The sequence below is a fragment of the Galeopterus variegatus genome, unplaced genomic scaffold, assembly GCF_000696425.1.
Source record: "Galeopterus variegatus unplaced genomic scaffold, G_variegatus-3.0.2 Scaffold152, whole genome shotgun sequence".
Classification (NCBI taxonomy): Eukaryota; Metazoa; Chordata; class Mammalia; order Dermoptera; family Cynocephalidae; genus Galeopterus; species Galeopterus variegatus.
In genome coordinates, this window is record NW_007726263.1 from 256,701 (window position 1) to 281,211 (window position 24,511).

The 24,511-nt window shown below is 33.9% G+C and overlaps 1 protein-coding gene across 1 annotated transcript in view; it reads right to left on the bottom strand.

Moving 5' to 3' along the window:
• PRSS12 (protease, serine, 12 (neurotrypsin, motopsin)) overlaps nt 1-24,511 on the bottom strand; it is an 83,601-nt gene that overhangs the window by 28,224 nt on the left and 30,866 nt on the right. Inside the window, exons 5-8 of the mRNA XM_008592094.1 lie at nt 18,794-18,972; nt 16,900-17,041; nt 13,780-13,976; nt 9,311-9,452 (exon numbers count right to left, since the gene is read on the bottom strand). Coding sequence (XP_008590316.1) covers nt 9,311-9,452; nt 13,780-13,976; nt 16,900-17,041; nt 18,794-18,972 — 660 coding nt within the window. The remainder of the gene's footprint in view (nt 1-9,310; nt 9,453-13,779; nt 13,977-16,899; nt 17,042-18,793; nt 18,973-24,511) is intronic.

Here is a 24,511-nt window from a genome sequence, read left to right on the forward strand (position 1 = left end):
CAACAAAAATTAAATTAAGAATGCTACTTTACTAAAAACCACCATAAGGAAAGTGAAAAGATAAATTAAAAAGTTGATGATATTTGTAATATGTATTTACAAATATATTTGTTGGTGAATATATTTTCTAATTGCAGAAAATAGCATACAATATACAAAAAACTCCAAGAAATCATTTTAAAAATAAAAACACTAACAACCCAAGAGAAAAACAGACAAGACAGAACCCAAGACAGAAAAAGATATTTTACACAAGAGGAAATATCAGTGGCCAATAAACCAACAAAAACATGATTATCTCATTAGTAATCAGAGATAAATAATGTGATAACACTAGCTACGCACCAGATTGGCACAAATTGAAAAAAGATAATCATCACTGTTGAGTGTGTAAATCACTATAGCCACTCGGGAAAGCCATCTTGCATCCTTGACAAAGTTGACAGTGCACATACCCTACAAGCCAGAAGTTCTACTCCTGACTATATTCCCTAAAAAATCTCTTGCACAAGTGCACCAGCAGAAAGGCGTAAGAATATTCATAGCAGTCTAATTTTTTATAGCATAACTAGAAATGATACAAACACCCAACATCAATACGATAAATTAATAAGTNAACCGGTCTGTATGTGGGATCCGAACCCTCAGCGGGAGCGCTGCCGCGCTTCCCAAGCGGCACACTATAGCAGTGCGCCACCGGGCTGGCCCGCAGTCTAATTTTTATAGCATAACTAGAAATGATACAAACACCCAACATCAATACGATAAATTAATAAGTTGGATTTTTGTGAGATTTAATACTGTAGAGCAAAATGAATAGGAATGAACTCTACAACTACTTGCATCAACAGAGATGAATCTCAAAAGTAAGACTGAGGGAAAAATAACAAGACACTGAAGAAAACTTTAAAGTATGATTGCTTACTTTCAAAATGAATTTTAAAAAATAGACAAAACTATTGTTTCAGGATATAACTTGCTAGAAAATTATGAAAAAATGCGGTGAAATGACATAACATTCAAAATAGTGTTTACCTCAAGGTGGTGGAGTAAGGATAGTGGATTGGCACGTGAGGAGCTTAAAGGACAGTAATATTCTGTGACCTAAGCTCAGTGGTAAGGACAGGGCTGCCTTGTACTGACTTTGATTCATGCCATTCATGTGGTTACAGCCTGCACAACTGAACATGCCACCATGGGTGGAATGATGTGTGTTTGTTACATTGATATCCTTTAAAAAATACAGATATATTGTATATTCTTTTTGGCTGTATAATTTATTTCCCAGTTAAAGACAAAGAAAAAAGTGGGAAAACACTAATCTTTAGAAGCTTTTTTAAAAAGTTGAGTCAAAAAGTTTATTTGCAGAATTACCGATAACTATGCCTTTTAATTAGACTGCTTTCTTACAACACACAAAAAGCATCTATTAAATCAGGATAAGTTTCATCATTAGATATAACACATTATTTCAGAAAAAAGAATCTAATTTTATCTTAGAAAATTATAAAATAACTAAACGATACTTTTTATCAGATAAAAATGTTTTGTTTTTTTTTTTGTCTTTTTCCATGTCCGGCAACGGATCGCAACCCTCAGTGTTGCCCCCGTACCGGACCGGGGACCGGCAACGGGATCGCAATCCTCGGTGTTGCTCCCACGCATCGCTCAGCCAGTGAGCGGGAACCAGTCTGCATGTGGGATCCGAACCCTCGGGCGGGAGCGCCGCCGCGCTTCCCAAGCGGCGCACTATCCAGTGCGCCACCGGGCCGGCCCCAGATAAAAATGTTTTAATGTTAGTTTAGATAAGGACACCTTTGCAAATAACCAGTAAACATACCATAGCAAATCTGCTATTTGAATACTTTGATACAGGTGGGAAACAATGTTTTGTTGTTGTTAGCTTAGTCATTATTGTACGAGAGTGATTAATCATCACTTGTTATTAGCTTAGTCATTACACATGAGAGCAACTTATGACTGAAACAATTCCATCCACTGAATTTAAGAGGTCTGGGACTATCACTGTTAGATTAAGAAGCAATGTTAGTGGTGGACCAGAATATAGGCCTGAGTGTGAATCCAGTTCTGTCCCTCACTAGCTATGAAACCTCAGGCAAGTATGCAACCTGTCTAGGCCTTCTTCCTCACCTGTAAAATGGAGTTAACAGTAACTACCTCATTTGGTTATTATAAAGATTAAATGAGATAACACTTACTACATAGTAAGTACTCATTAAATATTAGCTATAATACTAGTAGCTGCAGTTATTAAATTAAATTTATTAAAATTTTTAAAACAGAAATTTAAAAAAGATAAAGGGACATAAATCCAAAAGCCAGCTAACAGACCAGGCCAGTATATATCCTTTAAGATTTCTTCACTTAAAATTTTCCTTTGGCGATGTTCAGTTTTTCATTTCTACCCTCGGAAGGCAGATAAGATATTATGAATTTAGTTGTATTTGCCATATGTTAAAGGGACAATATGATAAAGGGCAATTCCTAATAAAACATTTGGAAGAATGACAATTATGAGAATCTTCAAAGTTATTGCTTTCCAAACACTCAATGGCAGAAAAGCCTTCAGCTCTGCTCAAACTGGCAACAAGGCAAAGGAAACTTCATCCTGTCGAAAGGTTAGAACAAATTTTCATAAAGCGGCCCTCTGGTTCCAACTGTCTTGAGCAAATATAAGGAGTAGCTGTCAATATCTTTCAATGTTTTCTCTTTGTCTACTGTTCTGCCAGACAGGGAATGTCAGCTGTAGGAAAATGTGCAGAGTCCTGTTTCACAATCTTTCTTATTATGAGTAACCACAGCATGAGAGTCACACGTGCAATCGAAAGTATGAGGAGCTTTAAATAAAAAGAAACTGTCTCATTAAAAGTAACATTTTGGGCCTCAGTCTGAACCACTCTTACATTCCTGCTATAAACTATACTTGTTTGCAGTATATTGTTCTTTTAATATACTGTTGGATTAAATTTGCTAATATTTTGTTTAGATGGTTTGTATGTAGATTCATGACATTAGGATATAGTTTCATTTTGTATGTATTTATCTTGTCTAGTCTTGAAATCAAGTAATATTAGCCTCATAAAATGAATGGAAAGATCACCACATGTTCCTTCATTAGACAAAAATTTATATAATTCAAGAATTATATGTGTCTTAAAGACTGGTTAAAAGTCTGGACAAAAACAGGGTCATTTCTTCCATGGCCATTAATCTAACTGGGTCTTTTATCTCTTGTAACAATTTTGATAATTACATTTTTGTTGAAAATGTACAGTTTCCCAGATAATTTTAATAATGTAAAGTTTCCCAGATAATTGCCCACTTCATCTAGAGTTTCAATTTTATTCACTAAAAATAGTTCATAGCATCCTTCTACAATTTTTTTAACCTGCGTATCTGTGCTTATATATATTTTTTTAATGCTTGCTTGTATTGTCTCTCCTTTTTCTTAGTCAGAATTGCCAGAGATTGTTGTTTATTTTATTAACCTGTTTTTAAAACAGAAAAGTTAAAATACAATTTTAAGGAGCAAAATGAACTATGTAAATTTCTGTAGGGCCAATAAGTATTTTTTGCTCATGAATTTTTTTAAATGGATGACAAAGATGATCGAATCATCACATTTATATTCCACTGGATATAATTAATGTGAATGTGTAATGTAAAGCAATTTGGAGTTCATATAGGCATAATTGGAATAAAATTTAAAAATTAATAGCATTCTGAAACTAAAATTCCAGATGATCTCTGTCAGTTTGGGCAGTGAGGATGGGGGGAGGTAGAAAGTAAATAACAGTGTGCTAATGTCTTGAGCTTTTTCAGGAAGGGGAAGTTACAGATAACATTTTTTTTAATTGGTAAGAAAATATGTCTCAGTATGTTTGCTAAAAATTTAAAGAGAACTTTTACTAAAGCAATAGGAATGCTGAACTTCCAGGCCACTAAGAAAAGGAAAGAAAGAAAATAGAAAATTGAATTAATTTTGCAAAATGAAAAGCAGGTTATACAACAAACAGACAACAAAGCATGATAAAATTATAAAAGTAGATGGCAAGTAGAAGTAAACATACAGAAAATAAAATTAAACTCATTAAATAAACCAAAAGGATGATTTCTCAGTAATTGATCAATTTACAAACTTAAAAAGAATGCACTATTTTAGATATATCAACAAATAGAAATTGGAGAACATTTTAACTAATAACAGCACATGATTAAATAAAGACATTCTCATTGATATAGTAAAATCTAATAAATTTTCCTCTAACTATTTTTCCTTTAAATAATTAAGGACTATGTCATCTATAGGAAACAGGGAAGGAACTTCTCACTGACTTACAGGCACGTAATAATTCATAGCTGAGAATTTTAATGAGATAGTAGGTTCCAATCTTTAAACCGAACGTCAAGTGCTCTTAGGAATAGTTGATGACTTTCCAAGGGATACATGAGCTTTAAAGGAATCAGTTTTCAGATTCTCAGGTTCCATTGTGTATTCTCTCTTAAAAGTAATCTTACTGAAATCAAGATCAACTTCTCTTTCAAATTTCCTTTCTCCAACTTCACAAAAGAAAGGCATATCTTATGCTCACTGCAAATCTTACCACAGTGCATTGTTCCAAGGTTTAAAAGCCAAAGGTTTAAACTGGCCAAAAGAACAATTAAAAATCTATGATAGCAATGAATTTTCCTTAATCGAAGCACTATAAACTCAAACCATTGGTCTAATTAAGAAATGGGAGCTTTGGTAAACTTTTATTTTCTATGTATAATAATTGTTTAATAAATTTTGTTATATTTTTGCTGGTTTTTATCAGTTGTATACTAGAAATTATAAAATCCAGAGAGAAATTTGGGACCTATTAAAAGAATTTAATTTCTCTCTCCACATATGTATTTATATGTGTATGTGTGTATATATGCATATGTGCGCATGTGTGTGTATATACACATGCTTTTCAAGGCATATTAACATCAGAATGCTGTGGGAAAGGAATATTAAAATACAATTTCAAGGAGAAAAAGGAACTAAGTAAGGTCAAAGAAGTATTTTTTGTTCATGTATATTTTAAATGGAGACACAGAGGATCAAATCACTATATTTATATTCCACTGGATATAATTAAGAGTGATGTAACTGTTTTCTTTTTAAACGAAATTAATTTTTGGCAACTATTTAAATGTAATATAGAAACGAGATAAACTTAATTTTAGATCTCTACTAACAGTGAGGTTAAACCACCTTTAATATTCTTTTAAGGAATACTGCTCAATAAATATGTAGCTCAAAAACAATGCCATATTGAAACATATGCTAATGGATTCGCACAACGTTCAAATAAAATATAATTTCCATCATGGCTATTTACTCTGTCTCAATGAATTTAACTGATCTCAACACATTCCCTATCAATCCTCTAAAAACAATATGCTCATATGCTAGACTTTCTCAGACATTATCTAATACATCATTAAATAATGCCTTTTACTTTTCTGTTTACCCTATCCACATTAGTTACCATTCATGTTTCCTGGTTTTTATTGCCTCGCTCTGTTTTTCTCATCATGAAAATGCTTTCTAATGCCATTTTGATTCTCAGTATTTCCAAGGACTAATCCTCAAGCATGATATAGCTGGCTGGGGGACAGATCTCTGGAACTTCTAATAATAAGGCTCAAGTCTTTTAACAGCTTAAAAGTTTTCTGGATTGATTTCTACAAATAAATGCTTATTAAATATTTTTCATGATTCAAAATAGACATGGAGAAAAAGATCCCCTGCTCTAGTCACATATCTGTTTATAATTTTATACACACACACACACACACACACACACACACACACACACACACACACACACACACACACACACACATATATTCTTATATAAAATCCTATTTCCCCTCAGTAGGAAATTATAAAAACCATCCATGTATATTTGGATTGATTAAATATCTAAATGATTTTCATTCAAATGCTACTTGATGGCAAATTATATATTGTGCAGATACTGACTAAAAGATGGGTTACACAGTTTGCTATAGTAAAATTAAATTACTGAATTACTTAAGAGATTTTTTCAAAAAAATTACAAATAACAATCTTTTGATGCTTTTCTTGATAGTTGTTACAGAAACATTATTGAAAATAGCTACAAACTTTGGTCACTTAATCTAGCTTACATTTCCCATCTAAATTTAGTCTTTTGTTAAGCTTTATTGAGTTATAATTGACGTAAAAATCTTGATGAGTTTGGACATATGCATACATCTATGACACCTAACCACAACCAAGGTACTAAATATATCCATCAAATGAAAAATTTCCTCCTGTTCTTTTATTCATTTTTTTGTTTGTTTTGTTTTATTTATGTTTTGTTTTGGTTTGGTTTTGGTATGAACACAACATGAGATCTAGCCTCAGCCTCTTAACATATCTTAAAGTGATCAATACCGTATTGCTAGCTATAGGTACCTACGTTGTTTAGCAGATCTCTATAATTTATTCATCTTGCATAACAGAAACTTTATATCTACTGAAGAACAAATTCCCATTTTCTCTTCCCCCCACCAACCCCTGGCAACCACCATTCTATTTTCTTCTTTATGAGTTTGATTATTTTAGACATCTCATATAAGTTGAATCATGTAGTATTTGTCCTTCTGTGACTGACTTGTTTCACTTAGCACAATATCCACAAGGTTCATCCATGCTGTCTCATATGGCAGGATTTCCTTCTTTTTTAAGTCTGAATAACATTTAATTGTATGAGAGCAATTCAAAAAGTTCATGGAAAAATGAATTAAAAGATAATACAGGGCCGGCCTGGTGGCGCACTGGATAGTGCGCCGCTTGGGAAGCGCGGCGGCGCTCCCACCCGAGGGTTCGGATCCCACATACAGACCGGTTCCCGCTCACTGGCTGAGCGAGGCGCGGGAGCAACGCTGAGGGTTGCAATCCCGTTGCCAGTCCCCGGTCCGGTACGGGGGCAACACTGAGGGTTGCGATCCGTTGCCAGACACGGAAAAAGACAAAAAGACAAAAAAAAAAAAAAAGATAATACAAATCCTTTCATGAATTTTTTCGAAGACTCCTTGTATATGTACATCACATTTTGTTTACTCATTCATCCATCTATGAACACTTAGGTTGTCTCCGTACCTTGGCTATTGTGAATAATGCTGCAATGAACATGGGAGTGCAGATATTTCTTCAAGATCCTGGTTTCTATTCTTTTTGCTACATACCCAGAAGTGGGACTGCTGGATCATCTGCAATTTTTTGACAAACCTCAATACTGTTTTCGATAATGGCTGCACCATTCTACATTCCCACCAACAATGTATAAGAGTTCCAATTTCTCCACATCCTCACCAACACTTGTTTTTTTGATAATAGCCATCCTAATATGAGACTGAATTCACTTTTGAATAGAATGCTAAATGGACTAAATGATGATAAATAAAAAATAATGAAAACTGTAGAAAGAAACCAAAGTAATAATGCATTGATGGATATGCTTAGGAACTTTTAACTTAGCTTCTTTTAATTTAGCTAAGACATCCAATTTGAGGATCAAATCTGATGCCAATCTTCCCTTTCACACTTTCCATAGGTTTCTTGGACCATTGCCTCCAAAACAATAAAATAAAAGTATAGCCAAGAAATCAATCTCAAACAGCAATAGCTTTTAATAGTTGGTTTGGGGTAAGGAAATATACTGGGAATGTAATGCAAGGACAAGAATATATTTTTCTCAAATGGAAGAAAGAGTAATAGAAACATAGTGACCAAAGGAGACATAAAATAAATCACTGACTAAATTCTCCTATGCATCTGATGTATACTCTCCCTACCTTCCTCTACTACCCTATACTTTGAAAACTGAAAATGTGTATCACCTACAATAGACACACTTACCATAAGAAAACTGGTCCAAAATTGAGCAGTAAATTGAAGTAGTATATATGAGTAACCAAAAACAAAGTTTGAATTTAGTTTACAAAAATTTTTCAACTTTTATTAAAATAGAAATACTTTCTAAAATTAAAATGTACAGTAAACCTTTGAATAACACAGGTTTGAACTGTGTGGGTCCACTTACATACAAAATTTTTCAATAAATATATTGGAAAATTTGAGGTTAGGTATATCTTGAATTCATGTGCAGGGGTCATGGGGTGTCAGCATCTCCCTGACATTGTTTAGGGGTCAACTGTATTCTGCAGGGAAATAACCAATTGAATTGATCAATATTTAAGATACACATAGATATATACTTAAAGATATGTTTTTAAATCCAAACCACTATTAGTAACCTACTATGAGCTAGGCAACTTACAAATATGAACTTAAATTTCACAACCCTCTAAGTTGTAATGTTTTCCATATTTTTGTAACTCCAAACTCAATACTTTAGATGCTTCCACCATCATTCATGGACCTACTCAAAGCTAGGAAAAATTTGAGTCACACAGCTGAGATCTAACAATGAGACTATCTGCCTTCTTGTTTTAGTTTTCATACTGCAAACAAGTGTTCTTTTCACAGTATATTTAGTGCCACATTTTTCTGACTATAACTCATGCCTGAATGAAGCTTATCTAACACACCTGTTTTCTTCATAAGGCACATCACAGACTTTTTGCACTTAGGAACACTACACAGCACTTCAGCACTATCGTTGGGGGCCATTTTAAACAGTGACATCATCAACAAAAAAAGCACAAGAATGTAAAAAAAAAAAAAAAAAAGGAGGGAACTGCAAAAAAAGGACAATTGTTTACAAGTATGAGAACTGAAATAAGGTAAGCATTGACCTCAGCTCTAGGAGCAATATCTCAGTATCTGCTAATTCAGTGCTCACAGAGACTTTATAGAACATAACTACTGTCAATGATATGAGAACTGATTGTGATTTCAATAACTCAGGGTCTCTTAAAAGGCTACAGTGTTGAAATATAAATTACAGAGAAAAGGTTAACACCTTTGGCTAAGGGAAGCAGTACTTCCCTTGTGAACAGTTATAGTTATTAGACTGTTTGGTATTAGATAACAATCTACATATCTAATATGACATAGTGTATACTTCTTGTCAGAAGAGAGAAAAATTAGAATAGATTCTACTTATTACTTCTTTATAATTCTGAATCAAATCAGCATGCTGCCAGTATCTTCAAATGAATGATAGAAACTAATTTTAGGTAAAAAGTAACTCATTAGAACAAGCCTTAAAAAAAATGAGAAATGTTCATCATGTAACCATCCCAAATAATTAGGGCTTCTTACTTATAGCCAAGCTGTCGACAGATCACAGCTGCGTCTCTATCAGTCCATCCATCATCACAAATTGTTCCCCACTGGCCATTTATAAAAACCTCCACTCGTCCTTCTTTCTTATTTTCTCCATCCATCAGTCTGATAGGAAAACCTAAGTCATGATTCAAAAATATTAGAAAAGCCAAAACAAGAAAATTGATGCTAAAGCATGAAAGACTTTACAAATTACAAGTTAAAAAAATCAGCTATAAAATCAGCTGGGCAATACTTTTTTGAGAGAGAGAGAGACAGACAGAGAGAAAGAGGGAGAGAAAGAGAGAGGAGAGATGTCAATAACAAATGATATTCACTTTTGTAATATTTTTTGAAGCCTTGAGGTCAAAGTGCTCACCTTGCTCAACTTTGTATCCCCAGAATTTGGAACAGCACCAGGCATGCAATAGCTGTTTGTTGAATGAATGAATAGCACTGTAAAATTGTGAATTATTTTATTACAACTAACTTCTAAATAGTAAAATAACACTAACTTAGCTTTGGTTTTGTTTCATGTCTGTTCATTTATCCATGAACATAGACAGAAATTTATACTCCAAAGCTAATAGTTTTAGGAAGGCATAAACAGATAAAACCTTGGCATACAAGGGTAACTTGAATGAGTCTGAGGCCAGAGGAGGAAAAAAGAAAAGAAAAGCAGCTAACAAGGACAATTTCCATCTAAGACTTTCTATTTACTATTGGTTCCAGTGGAAGAATTTAATTCATAAAAATTACTAAAATTTAAAAGTTGAGAAACAGATCTCTAGCAAATTGAGGTTTATCTAAATTAAGTAAATGAAGTGATTTGTAGAGTGTCACATATCTCTGTCAACACCAATAACTATGGTGTTTTAACTGAAAGCGCTCACTGTGACTTTCATAGTGTCAAGGGTGGAATTGTGAGGTTATTAGGGTGGACCCTAATCCAATATGACTGGTATCCTTAGAAAAAGGAGAAATTTGAACACAGAGATATACATAGAGGGAAAATGATGAGAAGACACTTAGGGAGAAGACTGCCATCTACAAGCCAAGGAGAAAGGCCTGGAGCATATCAATCTCTCATAGCCTTTCCCTCACGATTCCTTCTGAAGGAAGCAACCCTGCTGACACCTTGACTTTGGACTTCTAGCCTCCAAAACTCTAAGACAATAAATATCTGTGTTTAAGCCACCCAGTCTGTGGTACTTTGTTATAGCAACTCAAGGAAACTAATATGCACACATTTGATTACCTAGTTACTAGAAGGGTCTCCAGCTTCAGGGCCCCCAAGAGTTACTGGTAAGGATTTAAGGAATACAATGAAGCATGGTAAAATTACCAGGAGAACTAAGAAGGTAAAAGTAGGTAGCTAATAAAATATCATTTAATATATGTTTTAACCAACACATGAAATTACTAAAGTGACATTTGTTAACTGAAAGAAAATACTTCTGGCAAGGTGGTCACATCCTGCTTTTACTCCTCTGAACCATTTTTACTTTTCCATCCTTCTTTGTTGCTCCCAGAGTTGTCGACTCCCTGGTTTTTTAGCCTTGATCATGTTCATTTCATGGGACAAGCAGTGCAGTAGAATCATATAGCAAAGTCAAAATCAGCAAATGTTTATTGGTTGCCTATTCTTTGCACTGCTACTGTTAGCTAAAAAAAGCTTGGAGTTTTAGTTGTGTCATAAAACACAGTACATTTGACACTTTTCATTTCTTATTCATGTATCTGAAATTTGGCTGTTCCACGCAAGAGGATACAGTGAAAAAGTGATCCTCAAAGACCAAATTGAAACAGATAAAATTCTATTCTTAAAGTTTTTAACTTTTATATTTTTGGATCTTTGGTTCAAAATTAAGAAAACATTTGTACATGGAATTAGATCTCCGTGTTCTATCTTAGTGGTTTTATGGGCAGTTTTTCATACCTTCCTAAAGTATTCTTAAAGTCTAAGATGTATGCTTTGTAAAAATAATGCATAAAATATTTCTGAACCTAATTTTAGCCAGTGATTTTACAAAATTATCGGATTTTCAATTCTTGAAGGAAAATTGGATGATTAAAGGCATTCCGTCCATACCCTCTCACTATTTAAGTTCTTTTTGTTAGGGTGTTAAAATAATACACAACATATTTTATTGCTAAAATATTAAATAAATATAAAATGTTTGGAAAAACCAAACAACCCTATGTGTATACAATATCTTTAATTATACATCTCAAACTAAAATCCACTAGTTTCCTTTAGGTTTTTTCTATAACATTGATATAATACATTATTTTTAGAAAATAATACTGTCTCCTACAAAAAAGATAAAATCTAGCATAAACACAAATTAAAAATCTAAATTTATACTGTATAACAGAGTAAGAGGCAACCTCACTGTGAAAGAAACCTTTGCTAGGATTTAATACTCTGAACTTCAGAATTAATGTCTTATTAAAATGAGAAATCCACATATTTATCATCCTAGAAATTTGCCCCAATTTACATAGGTATTAACTGCATTCTTACTTTTAATGACCTAGAATATTGCTTTTGAGCATTCCAGCCCCTACAGATCCAAATATAGAGAATGTCTATGGAGCTATAAGTAATTTTGAGAAGAGTTTCATTCACATTTAAAGTTAAGGTCCAGAAATTACCCTTTGAATAGCTGAAAATAGCAATAGTCCAAGAGCTCATTATCGTAGTGCCAAAGAAGCAAACAATCTCCATTTTTTGTTAAATGCTGTTGCTCATATCATTATTCCACGATCTCCTTCTCTAAGCTTCTCTTTGAAATATACAGTATTTTTTAATAAGTGAGGAAGTAATGATCTATTTGAGTGAATAAATGGTAATATGATTCCATCCCAAAAGGATATTTGGCTCAGACATAATGTTCTTCAGAAAAATGATTTTAGTTAATAGACACATTACTGAGAACCAAAGAGATTAGAACCAAAGAAATTCATAATAATGATCACATATTTTATTAATAATTATCAGCCTCAGCTTTTTAAATTTTTTAAAATACATCTAGAATCCCAGAATTAAAAAGATTTTGAGGGGAACTGAGAAGATTAGTTAGTTGTCCTAACTTTACAATGTATTTAACAACACAGGCCTTCAGAGAACTCAGATCAATCACATAGTTAGTATTTTGCCACCGGGAGTACTGATGGAGCACATCTGAATAGATCGCTCCATGATCCAAATACCTATTTGGGGCTGAGAGGATCCATTTCTAGAAAACAAGATCTATCTCCCCGAACCACATGCAATCATTCATCGCATAATCCTGAGGGGATCATAAATCCTCCATAAAAAGAAGGGGGCAACAGAAAAGGAAAACAAATAAAAAGAAAGAAAATTAGAAACATGGCCTGCGAGGGATGGAGTAAAAAGCTGTATTTCTACTTGGTATAGTGCTAGATGAGTGCAGTGAGTCACCATAATCTCGCCATTTAAAGTACACAAACTTAAAGTATTCAGTACGGGTAATACTGTGGGATTCAATAAGTTTTATTTTATAACATGAAGATTTCAGCTTCACAGTGTTAAAATAGGAGGTTACAAGAGGAGTTGTTTCAATCCTGAGATTAAAAGTAAGGACCACTTATCGCTATTATAACATCTATTCACATACACACACAAATTATGTATAGATTTATAATAGAGCTGTGATAGCATCCTGGAAAGTCTTTTGAATATTTCCCTCTGTATTTTTCATTCATATTTATTTTGCCCTCCTCATCAGACATTAAGAATTTGTCATGAATATTTAACTGCTTTCTGCTCTCAAGAAGATCTTCATCCATAATTATTCCAAAACTGTTAGAGGAGCTAGTTACTTTTTATCCAACTACAAGTCTGAAGAAATTTGTAGTTGGGGAGTAGCAAAGGTCCCGAAGGGTTTCTAAAATAACAGGGTATCTTAGAAAGTTTGGTGGGCTATTAACTCCAATGAACCCAAATAGAAGCCCACTGAGAGCACTGGATGGCTGGTGATCAATGACTGACAAACGTCTGGACTAGAGAAGAAATTAATTATGAGACAGGTAGGAGGAGGGGAATGTTCTTTTTCTTTTTTTTTTTTTTTTTAGTATTGTCCCAAATAGCTCTTTAGAATTCCTGGTAAATGAAAATCAAAATAGGCGACCAAGGGGTAGAGAAATGAATATTGCAGGTTCTTCATTCAATCTTTCAGATACATGATTGATATAAACATTTGTAGTGAGAAACTCAGGCTTCTAAGTAAAGAAAAACAAATTTAGGGGTAGAAATTTCATAATGGTAGAGAGACCCAAAAGATTATTCTTCTCTCCATAAAAATTACTGAAAATTAGAGAGTTACGGAAAATAGATTTTTTAAAAAGCCAAAGATGAGAAACACCTCGCATTTCAGACCAGCAGTTAGAGGTGCAGTGGCTAATGAGTAATGCATACTGGAGAAAGTGGCAGTTCTCACCCAGAGAAAGCCTGTGTCCATTGTTGCCAGGGTAGCAGGCAATACTAACATCTTCCCGATGGCTGCAGTCATGCCTTCCCCACTGCCTCCTGGAACACTGAAGGAAACTCGTCTCCTTTCCTGAGCAGCTGACCTCGTCCAACCATATGGGCCCCATGATTTCTTCAAAATGGCTTGCAGAGGCTTGTTTGCCATATCTGTGTCAATAAAATAAACATTGTGCATAGAACTGTTGTCTCTTATTTCAAGGAACCACAAAACATTAAACAAATAACCTAAGTGTCGTGACTTCAGAGAATAAGTATTTGCTCTTTCTCCTACCTTGGAGACTCAGTTCTGTGTTGGCTCCATCACACATTTTGATCGTCTTAACAATTTTTTGTTATTTCAGTGGGTAACTGATGAATAATTAATCCTTTTTCCCCATTTGTTCTTGTGTTTTGTTTACAATTTAACCCACCAACCAGAGAGAATGCAAAGCGATAAACCTCAAATTCCTGATCTTGGAAGTAACTCTGTGAACCAGAATGAGCCATCTGAGCTCATTTGATTTTATCAGCTTCTCTAAGCCTCTCTGGTATATCCTCTTCTCCAAAATGAAAACTGTGGATTAGCTTAGTGGTTGCTCAAGCACTGTACCCAATCCATGATGAAATTTGGATTTCATCCAACAAAATCAGAATGACAATACTCTTAGCTTTTCAAAAGACTATATAAATCCAACTTTTGAAATTTTTATAAATTATATTTGTGTTCCAGTTGACTTTATTAGTAACACTACACTACAAAAAAAACTACATATGTTATAAGAAATATATACACTGTAGAGATAGAAATGATCTGTAAAATTTTAAAAATTGATAACTAAATTAGCCTGTACCTTCTTTCAACCTCCCCCCAATTTTGTTTCCTTCAGTTCCATAAAGTCCAAACCACCAGAAATCACTGAGCTTAAAGATCTTTAAGGTCTGTCAGCTCTAACGGTCTACGAAATCCAACTCTTCCTTATAAATTTTATGTCAATCATTTCCCTCACTTGACATTTTTATTATTTCTGTATATGAATATGAAAAATACGAAGAGATCTATCTGGCATGAATTTTCTTAATTGTTTTCCCATGCGAGTATTTATTAAATTCATTTAACAAGATGAGCGTTTTAATAATTTAAAACAATGCAATTTTAAATTAATCATTCTAAGGCTTTTGTTCCTCCTATTTTGCTGACTATTTCATGACATAGCTGGAAAAGTAATTAACCTAAATCCTATATTACTATCACTTTCAACTTACACCATTTTTCCACAAAATGCATCAATCTTATTATTATCTGCCCATATCAACTGTATAATAGATAACAGAAAGTCATTTTACTTTGGGATTGCATTTGTACAAACAAACCCACATTTTAACCTTTTTCTCATTCCAAAAGAATATTCTTTTTCAAAAATTCTTCTGTAAACTAAAAGTAAATGTAACACATGCTTCTACACAATCTTTACCTTCTAACACAATTTTCAGAACTTTTTACGCACATTATTGAGAACATTTTTAGAACCAGTAAGTTCAGATACTCTGCATATGCAAGAAAAACTGAATGGATTTGTGAAACAAAATAAGTAAAATATGAAGAAAAAAATCTGTGTCAGTCAATTGTTTTCATTAACAAGAAAAAAAGTGAAAATAAATAGTAAATAATAGGATTTACAGATCTCTCTAAATCTGTAAAAACAGGCTACAGTTGCCAGTCTAACAGATTCAATTAAACATAAAATGATATTTATTAAGTAATTCTTATTAATGAAATGTCACTATTTATTTGGCTGTTATCTCATTCCCCTTGATTGACCTAATAATTATAACTGCTCTGCTCAAAAAAAACCAAAATATGACAATTATGTACACGTATATCTTCACGATAACATTATTTATAACAGTAAAAATTAAACTAACTTAAATATTAAGTAAATTAATGTATGAACATTTGATGGATATTATGTAATCATTAAAAATTGTGACTATGTAGCAATATAAAGGTAAAAATTGTATATACAAAAATTTCATGTCCACTACTCTAGCTGATACAAAGTTATCCATACAAATTATAATAATCATGGTATAAGAATAAAAAAATTATAGATAATTTTTTATTTTCTTTTTCCAAATTTTATCTCTTTTAAAATTTTAAAATATATGTTTAAGCATGGCTTTGTCTAGCTTGAATGAAGGCAAAATTTCAAGGTTTAGTGAGTATTTGCAATTAGCTCTATCTCAAGCTGAAGTGAAATAATTTTGCTGATTTTTTTAAAGCATGAGACAATTACTTCAAGAATGACGTAGAAATATGGCAAAGAATGGGCATTCATGAGCTTCATTCAAATACTTAGCTCAAAGTCTTCATTTGCAGTTACTTTGACGACCAACTTAAGTCCTCACTCTGGAATGCATTATGTGTGTGACATGAAATATATCTCCCGAAGTGTGATACTCAGCTTTTAAGTGAGGTCAAAGTGAGTTCTGAAGGTCATTTCATGACAAGAGGGCTGTTTTTCTCAAAAAAAAGTGATAATTATCATCATATTCTGGGAATGGGAATAATGTAATACCAAAGAATTTAACAGTGGACTTCTCTGCAGTTTTAGACACAATGATGTCAAAACTAACAACATCCAAAAGTAGTGATGCTTCAAAATAAAATTGAACATTCAAAGTCTTACTCGAATAGACACAAAGGGACCTAGAAGTCACCCCTGGCTTCAACTAATTTTTCAAGAAAAAGGGTGGTGGCAGGAAAGATAAACAGCAAGAGATGATTATTCATTATCTTAGAAAATGTCATTGTTCTTTGTTATTGTACTTCCATATATAGGTAGGTGGGTAGGACCATAGATAGGTAGAAAGGTAGGTAGATAGATGATAAAAAAAAAAAAAACATGTATTTGTAGTATGATAGAAATTGCAAGCAGGGATTACACAATAAGGCGGTAGAAAGGTAGGTAGATAGATGATAAAAAAAAAAACATGTATTTGTAGTATGATAGAAATTGCAAGCAGGGATTACACAATAAGGCTTTTAAAGATACAATGTGGCACTTAGCTGCCTGATATCAATAGACCTTACTTAAATCCCAGCTGTCGACAAACCACATATGTATTCAGCTCAGTCCAGCCATCATCACAGACAGTCCCCCACTGTCCCCTGTAAAACACCTCCAAGCGACCCTCATGGCTGCCTTTTCCACCTGCAAGTCTGATGACCCCATCTGTGATAAAAGGAGACATAGAGACTAAGCAAATCAACTCTCAAAAAAAAGGCAAAACAACATTTCCATTTCATCAGAAATATCACCATATTCAGTCCCCCTTTGGGGCCTTTTATTAAACTTAGGTTATGACTGTGCTCAGTGACCTGAGGTAATTGCACTGTTTCTGAAATTTGACATAACACATATCTGTCATGATAAAATATTCTTTCCTTTTTATTTGTACTTCTATTTTCTGAGTAGAAAAATATATTTTGATATAATTCCAAAGTATCTATTTAGAGTTCTCTATATTAAATAATATTTGGGAAATTTCCTATACCTTCAGACTGTTGATGTCTGAGCAATACTGGTCATTTACATTTGAAAAGTAAGAAAGCATAGTAACTTGAAAATAGTTCAAAATTTTAACTGCAAATGAAAAAATATTGAAAAATGAAGACAGAAAAAGCTATTCTGGATAAAGAACGATCTATCATGTCAGCATATTTATTATTCCTTAGGCATTCGTGAATTATAAAAACTGGGGTAGATGTCTCGCCTTTGTTCTTTTATTGATAATACAGGTCTGAATCTGAATCTTATTAACCAAATGAATAATTAATTCCCATAGAGTTCTATAAAGAGCTTCTAAGCAGATACACAGTACAATAAATTTAATTACAAAAAAAGTAGATTTAAAAGCCATTTCCATCCAAAATAATCCCAATACTGCCCAATGAAACATATAAATAATCTTAGTTAAGGGTCATATTTTTCCTGAATCTCTAGGGTCTTTTAAAGCAAAAGTTAGTTCTCTTAGCAAAAGAACCATTTATTAACTTAATATTTTACTGTCTGCAAAACACTGTGACATGTATTACCTCATCTGACCATCAGAGCAATACCACAAGACTGTCCTCACTTGAAAGATGAGGAAATGGCAGCTCAAGAAGATAAAGTGCTGTGGCATAAAATCTGGAATAAATTATATATCTATTGTGTATAAATGTGTTATTCTTCTAATAAAAAACAGCATGTATAGAAATACCAACAAAAAATATAAATTTAGTATTTTGTAGGCTATAAGAAGTTATTCTTTAGATTTTTTTATAAAAGAAAGGTTTTAAACAAAAAATTTTTTCAAGTTCTTTTTACCATAGAAACAATGAATTTGTGATGACCCAACTTCTTTTGCCTATCCACTTCCTTCTTCTTCCCCTGCCCCCCAAACATTTAAGTTCCTTCACACCAGTTTGCACTAAGACATGCCCTTCTTATAACAGGCATATTTTGACAGGCATGGTGTGATTTAGAATAGTCCAAAAATTGAGCACAACAAAGTTAACCTGGTTTCTTTAATAGTGGGCTTTAATCAGCACATCAATATAGATTTACCAGCTACAGACACATTCTGAGACTCAAGACATGTTAAGAGATGGACTAAAGACGTAATTATAACATCTAATATCTGAAATTTATCATTGCATACTGATTTTGATTATTGGATACTATATATTGCAACCAAATCATATCTTCTGATCTAACTTTACAGGACTATATAACCTTAAATTGAAAAATTCAGAAATATCTATGAATAGGGAGATAGCATTTTAATACACAATTTGTGTTCGTTTTTATTTTTTTAGTTTTATTTGGGAGACTTATTTGTATGCTCATTTGGTAATATCTAAATTGAGGAGAAGGGAAGCTGTGGCAAGCTCAGATGGTGTTGAGGACAGGAGCTGGTATGTTAATGGGATGAATCCTTACCTGTCAGAGGGGTACAGGACACTCCAGCATCTTCTTTATGACCACAGTTATGCTCTCCCCAGGAACTCTTTGGACACTGCTCAATGGAAAGTTCATTCCCAGTGCAGCGTACTTCATCCAACATTACTGGACCAGATCCTTCCCCAAAATATGCCTGACTCCATGCTTTGGCAATGCCACTGAACAAACATAAGAACATAAGAATTATGGATTAGACATGACAGGTTGGTCCGACTTATTTCTTTTTGCCTCTGGTAAAAGCATAATCACTAGTCCCCACTTACCAATTCACTCCACAGGTCATAAATGACTTTCTATATTTCTTTTTCATTTGTTGTTCTTTACATTTTCAGCCACTGCACATATTTTAAAGACTGCTAGGTATTCCCCAACATTTACCCTCTTTTCCTTCATTAGTAATGGAACCTTAAGATTTTTAGGATAGCAATGTGTTTCCAAAATAAAAACCACATTTCCCAGTATCCCCTCCTTCTAGATGACAATATTTGTTGTATTTGTTTGTTTGTCTCTGGTAAAATATACATAACATAAAATTTACCATTTTAACTATTTTTAAGTGCATTAAGTATATTCACATTGTTGTACAACTATCCCTACCATCAATCTCCAGAACTTTTCCATCATCCCAAAGTAAAACTCTGTACCCATTTTAGATGACTAAGATTTGATCAATGATATTTAGGTAGAAGTGTCATGTACTGCTTCCAAGAAGTGTCTTTGCTCTACTTCCTCCTGCCTGCTGACTGCAAGGTGGAGGTGATGGTTGGGGCTTGAGAAGCTGTCTTGGGCCATAAGGTTGGCCCAAGACTAAGGATGACAGAACTGTAAGAAAGAAAAAGCCTGTGGCCCTGATGATCATGGAACCATCAAACTAGTTTTGATCTGGCTACCTCTGGTCTCTTTTCTTGAGAGAAATAAACTCTTGTCTGAACTTGCTTAAGCCACTGTTATTTTCAGTTCTCTGTTACTCACGGCCAAACCTATTTCTAAAAAAAAAAAAACCTCTTCATTCAAATTTAATTGTAGTAAATTTACTTCTCCCACAATTCAAAGTGATACCATATTCTAGAACCTCAGATTTCAGTGAAGATCACAATCACCTGTCAAAATGATTAATGACTTCAGAAATTGCATTTTCGGCTCCTGTTAGTCTTTTAATTTTTAGACTACAGCATTCATATTTTTAGTTTGTCTTTCAGTGATACTGCATATATTCTCCATTATTTTAGCTGCTATTTTCTCATAACTTATAACCATCTTGAGAATTTACAACGAAAATATATTGAAGAAAAAAAGTTTGCTAAATGGTTGTAATATCCCGGTAATGATAAAGTCTTGGATATACAACTTTGTGGTTAAAGAGAAGCTTTTTTAACTAACTTTACTAGATTTTATGAAAGTTCGTTGTTAGAAAGAAAACTTGTCTAAAAAAATACTTGTCTAAAAGTTAAACAACTCTTTAAATACCATTGAAGAGTGAAAAGACAACCTAAAGAATGGGAGAAAATATTTGCAAAGTATACATCTGACAAGGGATTAATATCCGGAATATACAAGAAATTCGAACAGCTTACCAGTAAAAAACCAAATAATCTAATTAAAAAATGGGCAAAGGAGGTTAATAGACATTCTCAAAAGAAGACATACAAATGGCCAACAATTATATGAAAAAATGCTCAGCATCACTAATCATCAGGGAAAAGTAAATCAAAACCACATTGAGATATCTCACTCCAGCTAGACTGGCTATTATCAAAAAGACAGAGACTAACAAATGCTGGAGAGGATGCAGAGAAAGGGAAATGCTTCTATACTCTTGGTCGGACTGTAAATTAGTACAGCCTTTATGGAAAACAGTATGGAGGTTTCTCGAACATCTACAGATAGAATTACCACATAATCCAGCAATCCCACTGCTGGGTATGTATCCAAAGGAAAGGAAATCATCATATTGAAGGGATACCTGTACTCCCATGTTTACTGCAGCTCCATTTATAATAGCCAAGATATAGAATCAACCTAAATGTCCAACGATGGATGACTGGATAAGGAAAATGTGGTATATTTACACAATGGAATACTACTCAGCCATTTAAAAAAATGAATGAAATTCTACCACTTGCAGCAACATGGATGAGCTTGTAGAAAATTACAAATGAAACAAGTCAGGCACAGAAAGAGAAATACTGCATGTCCTCACTCATGATTGGGAGCAAAAGGAAGGAAGGAGAGAAGGAGAGAGAGAGAGAGAAAAAGAGAGAAAGAGGAAAAAAAGAGAAAGAAATAAAGAAAAAGAAAGAGAAACAACAATCACAATAATGCATTGAACTTTCAGAGGAAGAGAACAGAACCGTGGTTACTAGAGGTGGGAAATGTGCATGGGGTTTAGAGAGAAATTGGTTAAAGGACACAAGAAATAATTACATTTGTAATGATGAACAATGCTAATTATCCAGATTTTATCATCATACATTGTATATAGATATTGATATTCAACTCTATCCCACAAATATGGAAAATTAATTATTTTTCAATTAAAAAGGAGATGAAAGTAAAAAAATACATTTCAATTAAATAAAAATTTTAAGAAAACATAAAAAAAGCATCTATGGCTTCATAACTACTAAAAAAGAATACCATTAAAGCAAATACTTAGTGAATGTTCCATTATCACTTGACTCACTTTTTGTTTAAAATTCAGAGAGTGTGCCAAGTGGAAAGATAAAGGAATGTTTATAGGAGGAGTTATAAAGGAAGCTGAGGAAAAGAAGGGTAGATTACTTAATGAGGATATTTTCATGGAGTTAAAATTTTAAAATTCAGAATCTTGACACTTGAATCACTATCTGATATTTGTGGTACCGTGGCCTCTGAGCAGTCTGCCCCAATAAATATTAACAACTAATATGTAGAGTTATTTGGACAAATGTGAAGAAACACAACAAAGGAATCTTAATGCAAATGATATTGTCAAAGTGACTTAATTTTGTGAATGAATTTGTTTTGCTACGGGAAATGTAATGACAGAAAGCAGCAATAAATGCTCAATTAATAGGATTGTTTTGAATATAGTTTTCAGTTGTTTCGCACTATGTCTATATGCTTACTGAAAAGTGCAATAGATATCTACAAATCTTCATATATTACTGACCTTGCCAAAAAGCTTATTCTTTCTAAGCTGAATTCTTGAAAAGAAGTATGTGTGGACACAGAGTCTGGGGTTCAAATCCACGCTCTACCTTCAGTGAGCTGGGCTACCTTGGAAAAGTCACTAAAAACTTCCAGGCTTAGGACGCTACATTTTTTTTTTTTAAATCAAAATGTTTATCAGAGTTTTGTACAAAACGGTTTCCAGTAATAAAATGTATATTGCAAATAATTGGGAGGGAGAAAAAGACCACACATTTTAGGATGCCACATATGAACACAGGAAAGATAAGAGCTATTTTGCAGGATTGTAAGAATTAAACTGATGCAAAGTAGGAATTCACTAAATGCTAGTTCTCTTCCCTCTTCTGGCACTGCTAAGGAGTTTCCCCATCTCCCCCTGACAGTTGATGAATAACACATTTTTCACTGATAAGCAATTTACCTAAGGAACATTTGGTATTTAGTTTAAACAAACACCATAGTTTTTGCTTCCCCATTCCCCAAAAGATAGAGTTGGCAGTGGCTGGGAGTGGTGAGGAAGGGTGTATCAATATCTTAACATTTTATGGTTTTAATGTTGTAAATTTGTCTTATTTATTTATTTATTTATTTTTTCCTTTTTGTCTTTTTTCGTGTCCGGCAACAGATTGCAACCCTCGGTGTCGCGCCCGCACCTCGCTCAGCCAGTGAGCAGGAACCGGTCTGTATGTGGGATCCGAACCCTCGGCGGGAGCGCAGCCGCGCTCCCAAGCGGCACACTGTAGCAGTGCGCCACCGGGCTGGCCCTTATTTATTTATTTTAAAGTAGTTTTTAGAAGAATATTTATGGAGGTAATTCATAGCCTATAAAACACTGGACAAATGCATGTGTTACTTTTTATTACCGATTATAAGATGATGGCCCAAAAGACCATTAAGCTATGACTTGCATCACTCAACTTCAGATTCTTGTTATGGTAACATAATCGCGGCAAACATGTTTAAGTATTTTAATGCACACAAAGTATTTTCCAAAAAAAAAGAAAAAGAAAAAGTTGTAGTGGTCAAAACAAAACTTTTTGTGCAAAGAAAGCATTGATATTCCTAGAAAAATATTTTTTTAAACCAAAATGATCTTGCAATAGTAGATTACAAGACTGTGAAGACATTCAAATGTTTTAAAGGTTACTTACACTGGAACAGATATCCTCCTTAAAAGAAAATATGCTCAAATAACATTTACATTAAATTAAATAAGGGAACAGTTTAACAACCACAGAAAATAAAACTCAAAAGTCACGTAGAGGCTCCTAATAATTCCCAGAATTGGAGGAGGGTGGCTGTGTGCGTGAGTAACTGAAATGAATTGTTTTAAATATGTTAATGTACATGTTAATATTGATTCAAAGAAGAAAGGAATTGCTTGGAGTTGTACGCCTGAGACCTGTGGCTCCTTTTTGAAGGGAGGATCTAGGATGGGAGAGAAGTCCTAGCGAGTGGCTCTAGAGCAGAGGTAAGCAAAATATGACCTGTGGGCCAAATCTAGCATGAGACCTGTTTTTATATGGCCCATGGATTAAGAATGGTTTTTACATTTTATAAATGTCCAGGGTAAAAAATCAAAACAAGAATATAATTTGTGACATGTGAATATCCAATGAAATTCAAATTTCACTGTCCAGAAATAAAAGTTTTATCAGAACAAAGCCATACTCATTCCTAAGGTATTATCTATGGCTGCTTTTATGCTACTATGGCACAGTTGTAAAGTCTAAAATATCTACTATTTGGCCCTTTACAAAAAAGTTTGCAGACCTCTGCTCTAGAGGAAAGAGATTAATGAAAACAAACACGGAAACTGATTAAGAGAACACAGAGTTGAAGAACAGAAGGGGAGGAGAACTAGAGGAGACAGGATGATGGATGCAAGACATGGCGAAGCCAGATAGGAAAGCTTCGGAGAAAGGCAGATAAACAGCCTCCTTGGATCTTTGCCCTGAGACAAATGCCAGGAAAGAAAAAAAAACTATGAAGGAAAATTTGAAAGAGTACAATTCATTGAACCATAACTAGGTGCCATAAGGCAACCTGAAACCGATATGGGAGAATATAAAATTTTATCCCAATTACATAACAGAAACAGAAATGAAATGCAGATGGTTTAAAGACATAATATTGAAAGGAAGGAAGGAAGGAAGAAAGAAGAGAGAGAAAGAAGAGAAAAGAAAAGGAAGAAAGAAGAAAGAGACAGGGAGGGTACAGAAGGGGAGAGGAGTGGAGGAGAGAGAGGGAAGAAAGAAAGGACACTAAAAAATCACTAGACTAAAATAATAGTAACATAGTTCCTATAACCTTGGATGTAAGAGAGGATTTCTTGAGCAAGATATGAAACCCAGAAGTCAGAAAACAAAGATTAAAAAAGTTAAATTTGGGGCCGGCCCGGTGGCGCACTGGATAGTGCGCCGCTTGGGAAGCGTGGCGGCGCTCCCGCCCGAGGGTTCGGATCCCACATACAGACCGGTTCCCGCTCACTGGCTGAGCGAGGCGCGGGAGCAGCACCGAGGGTTG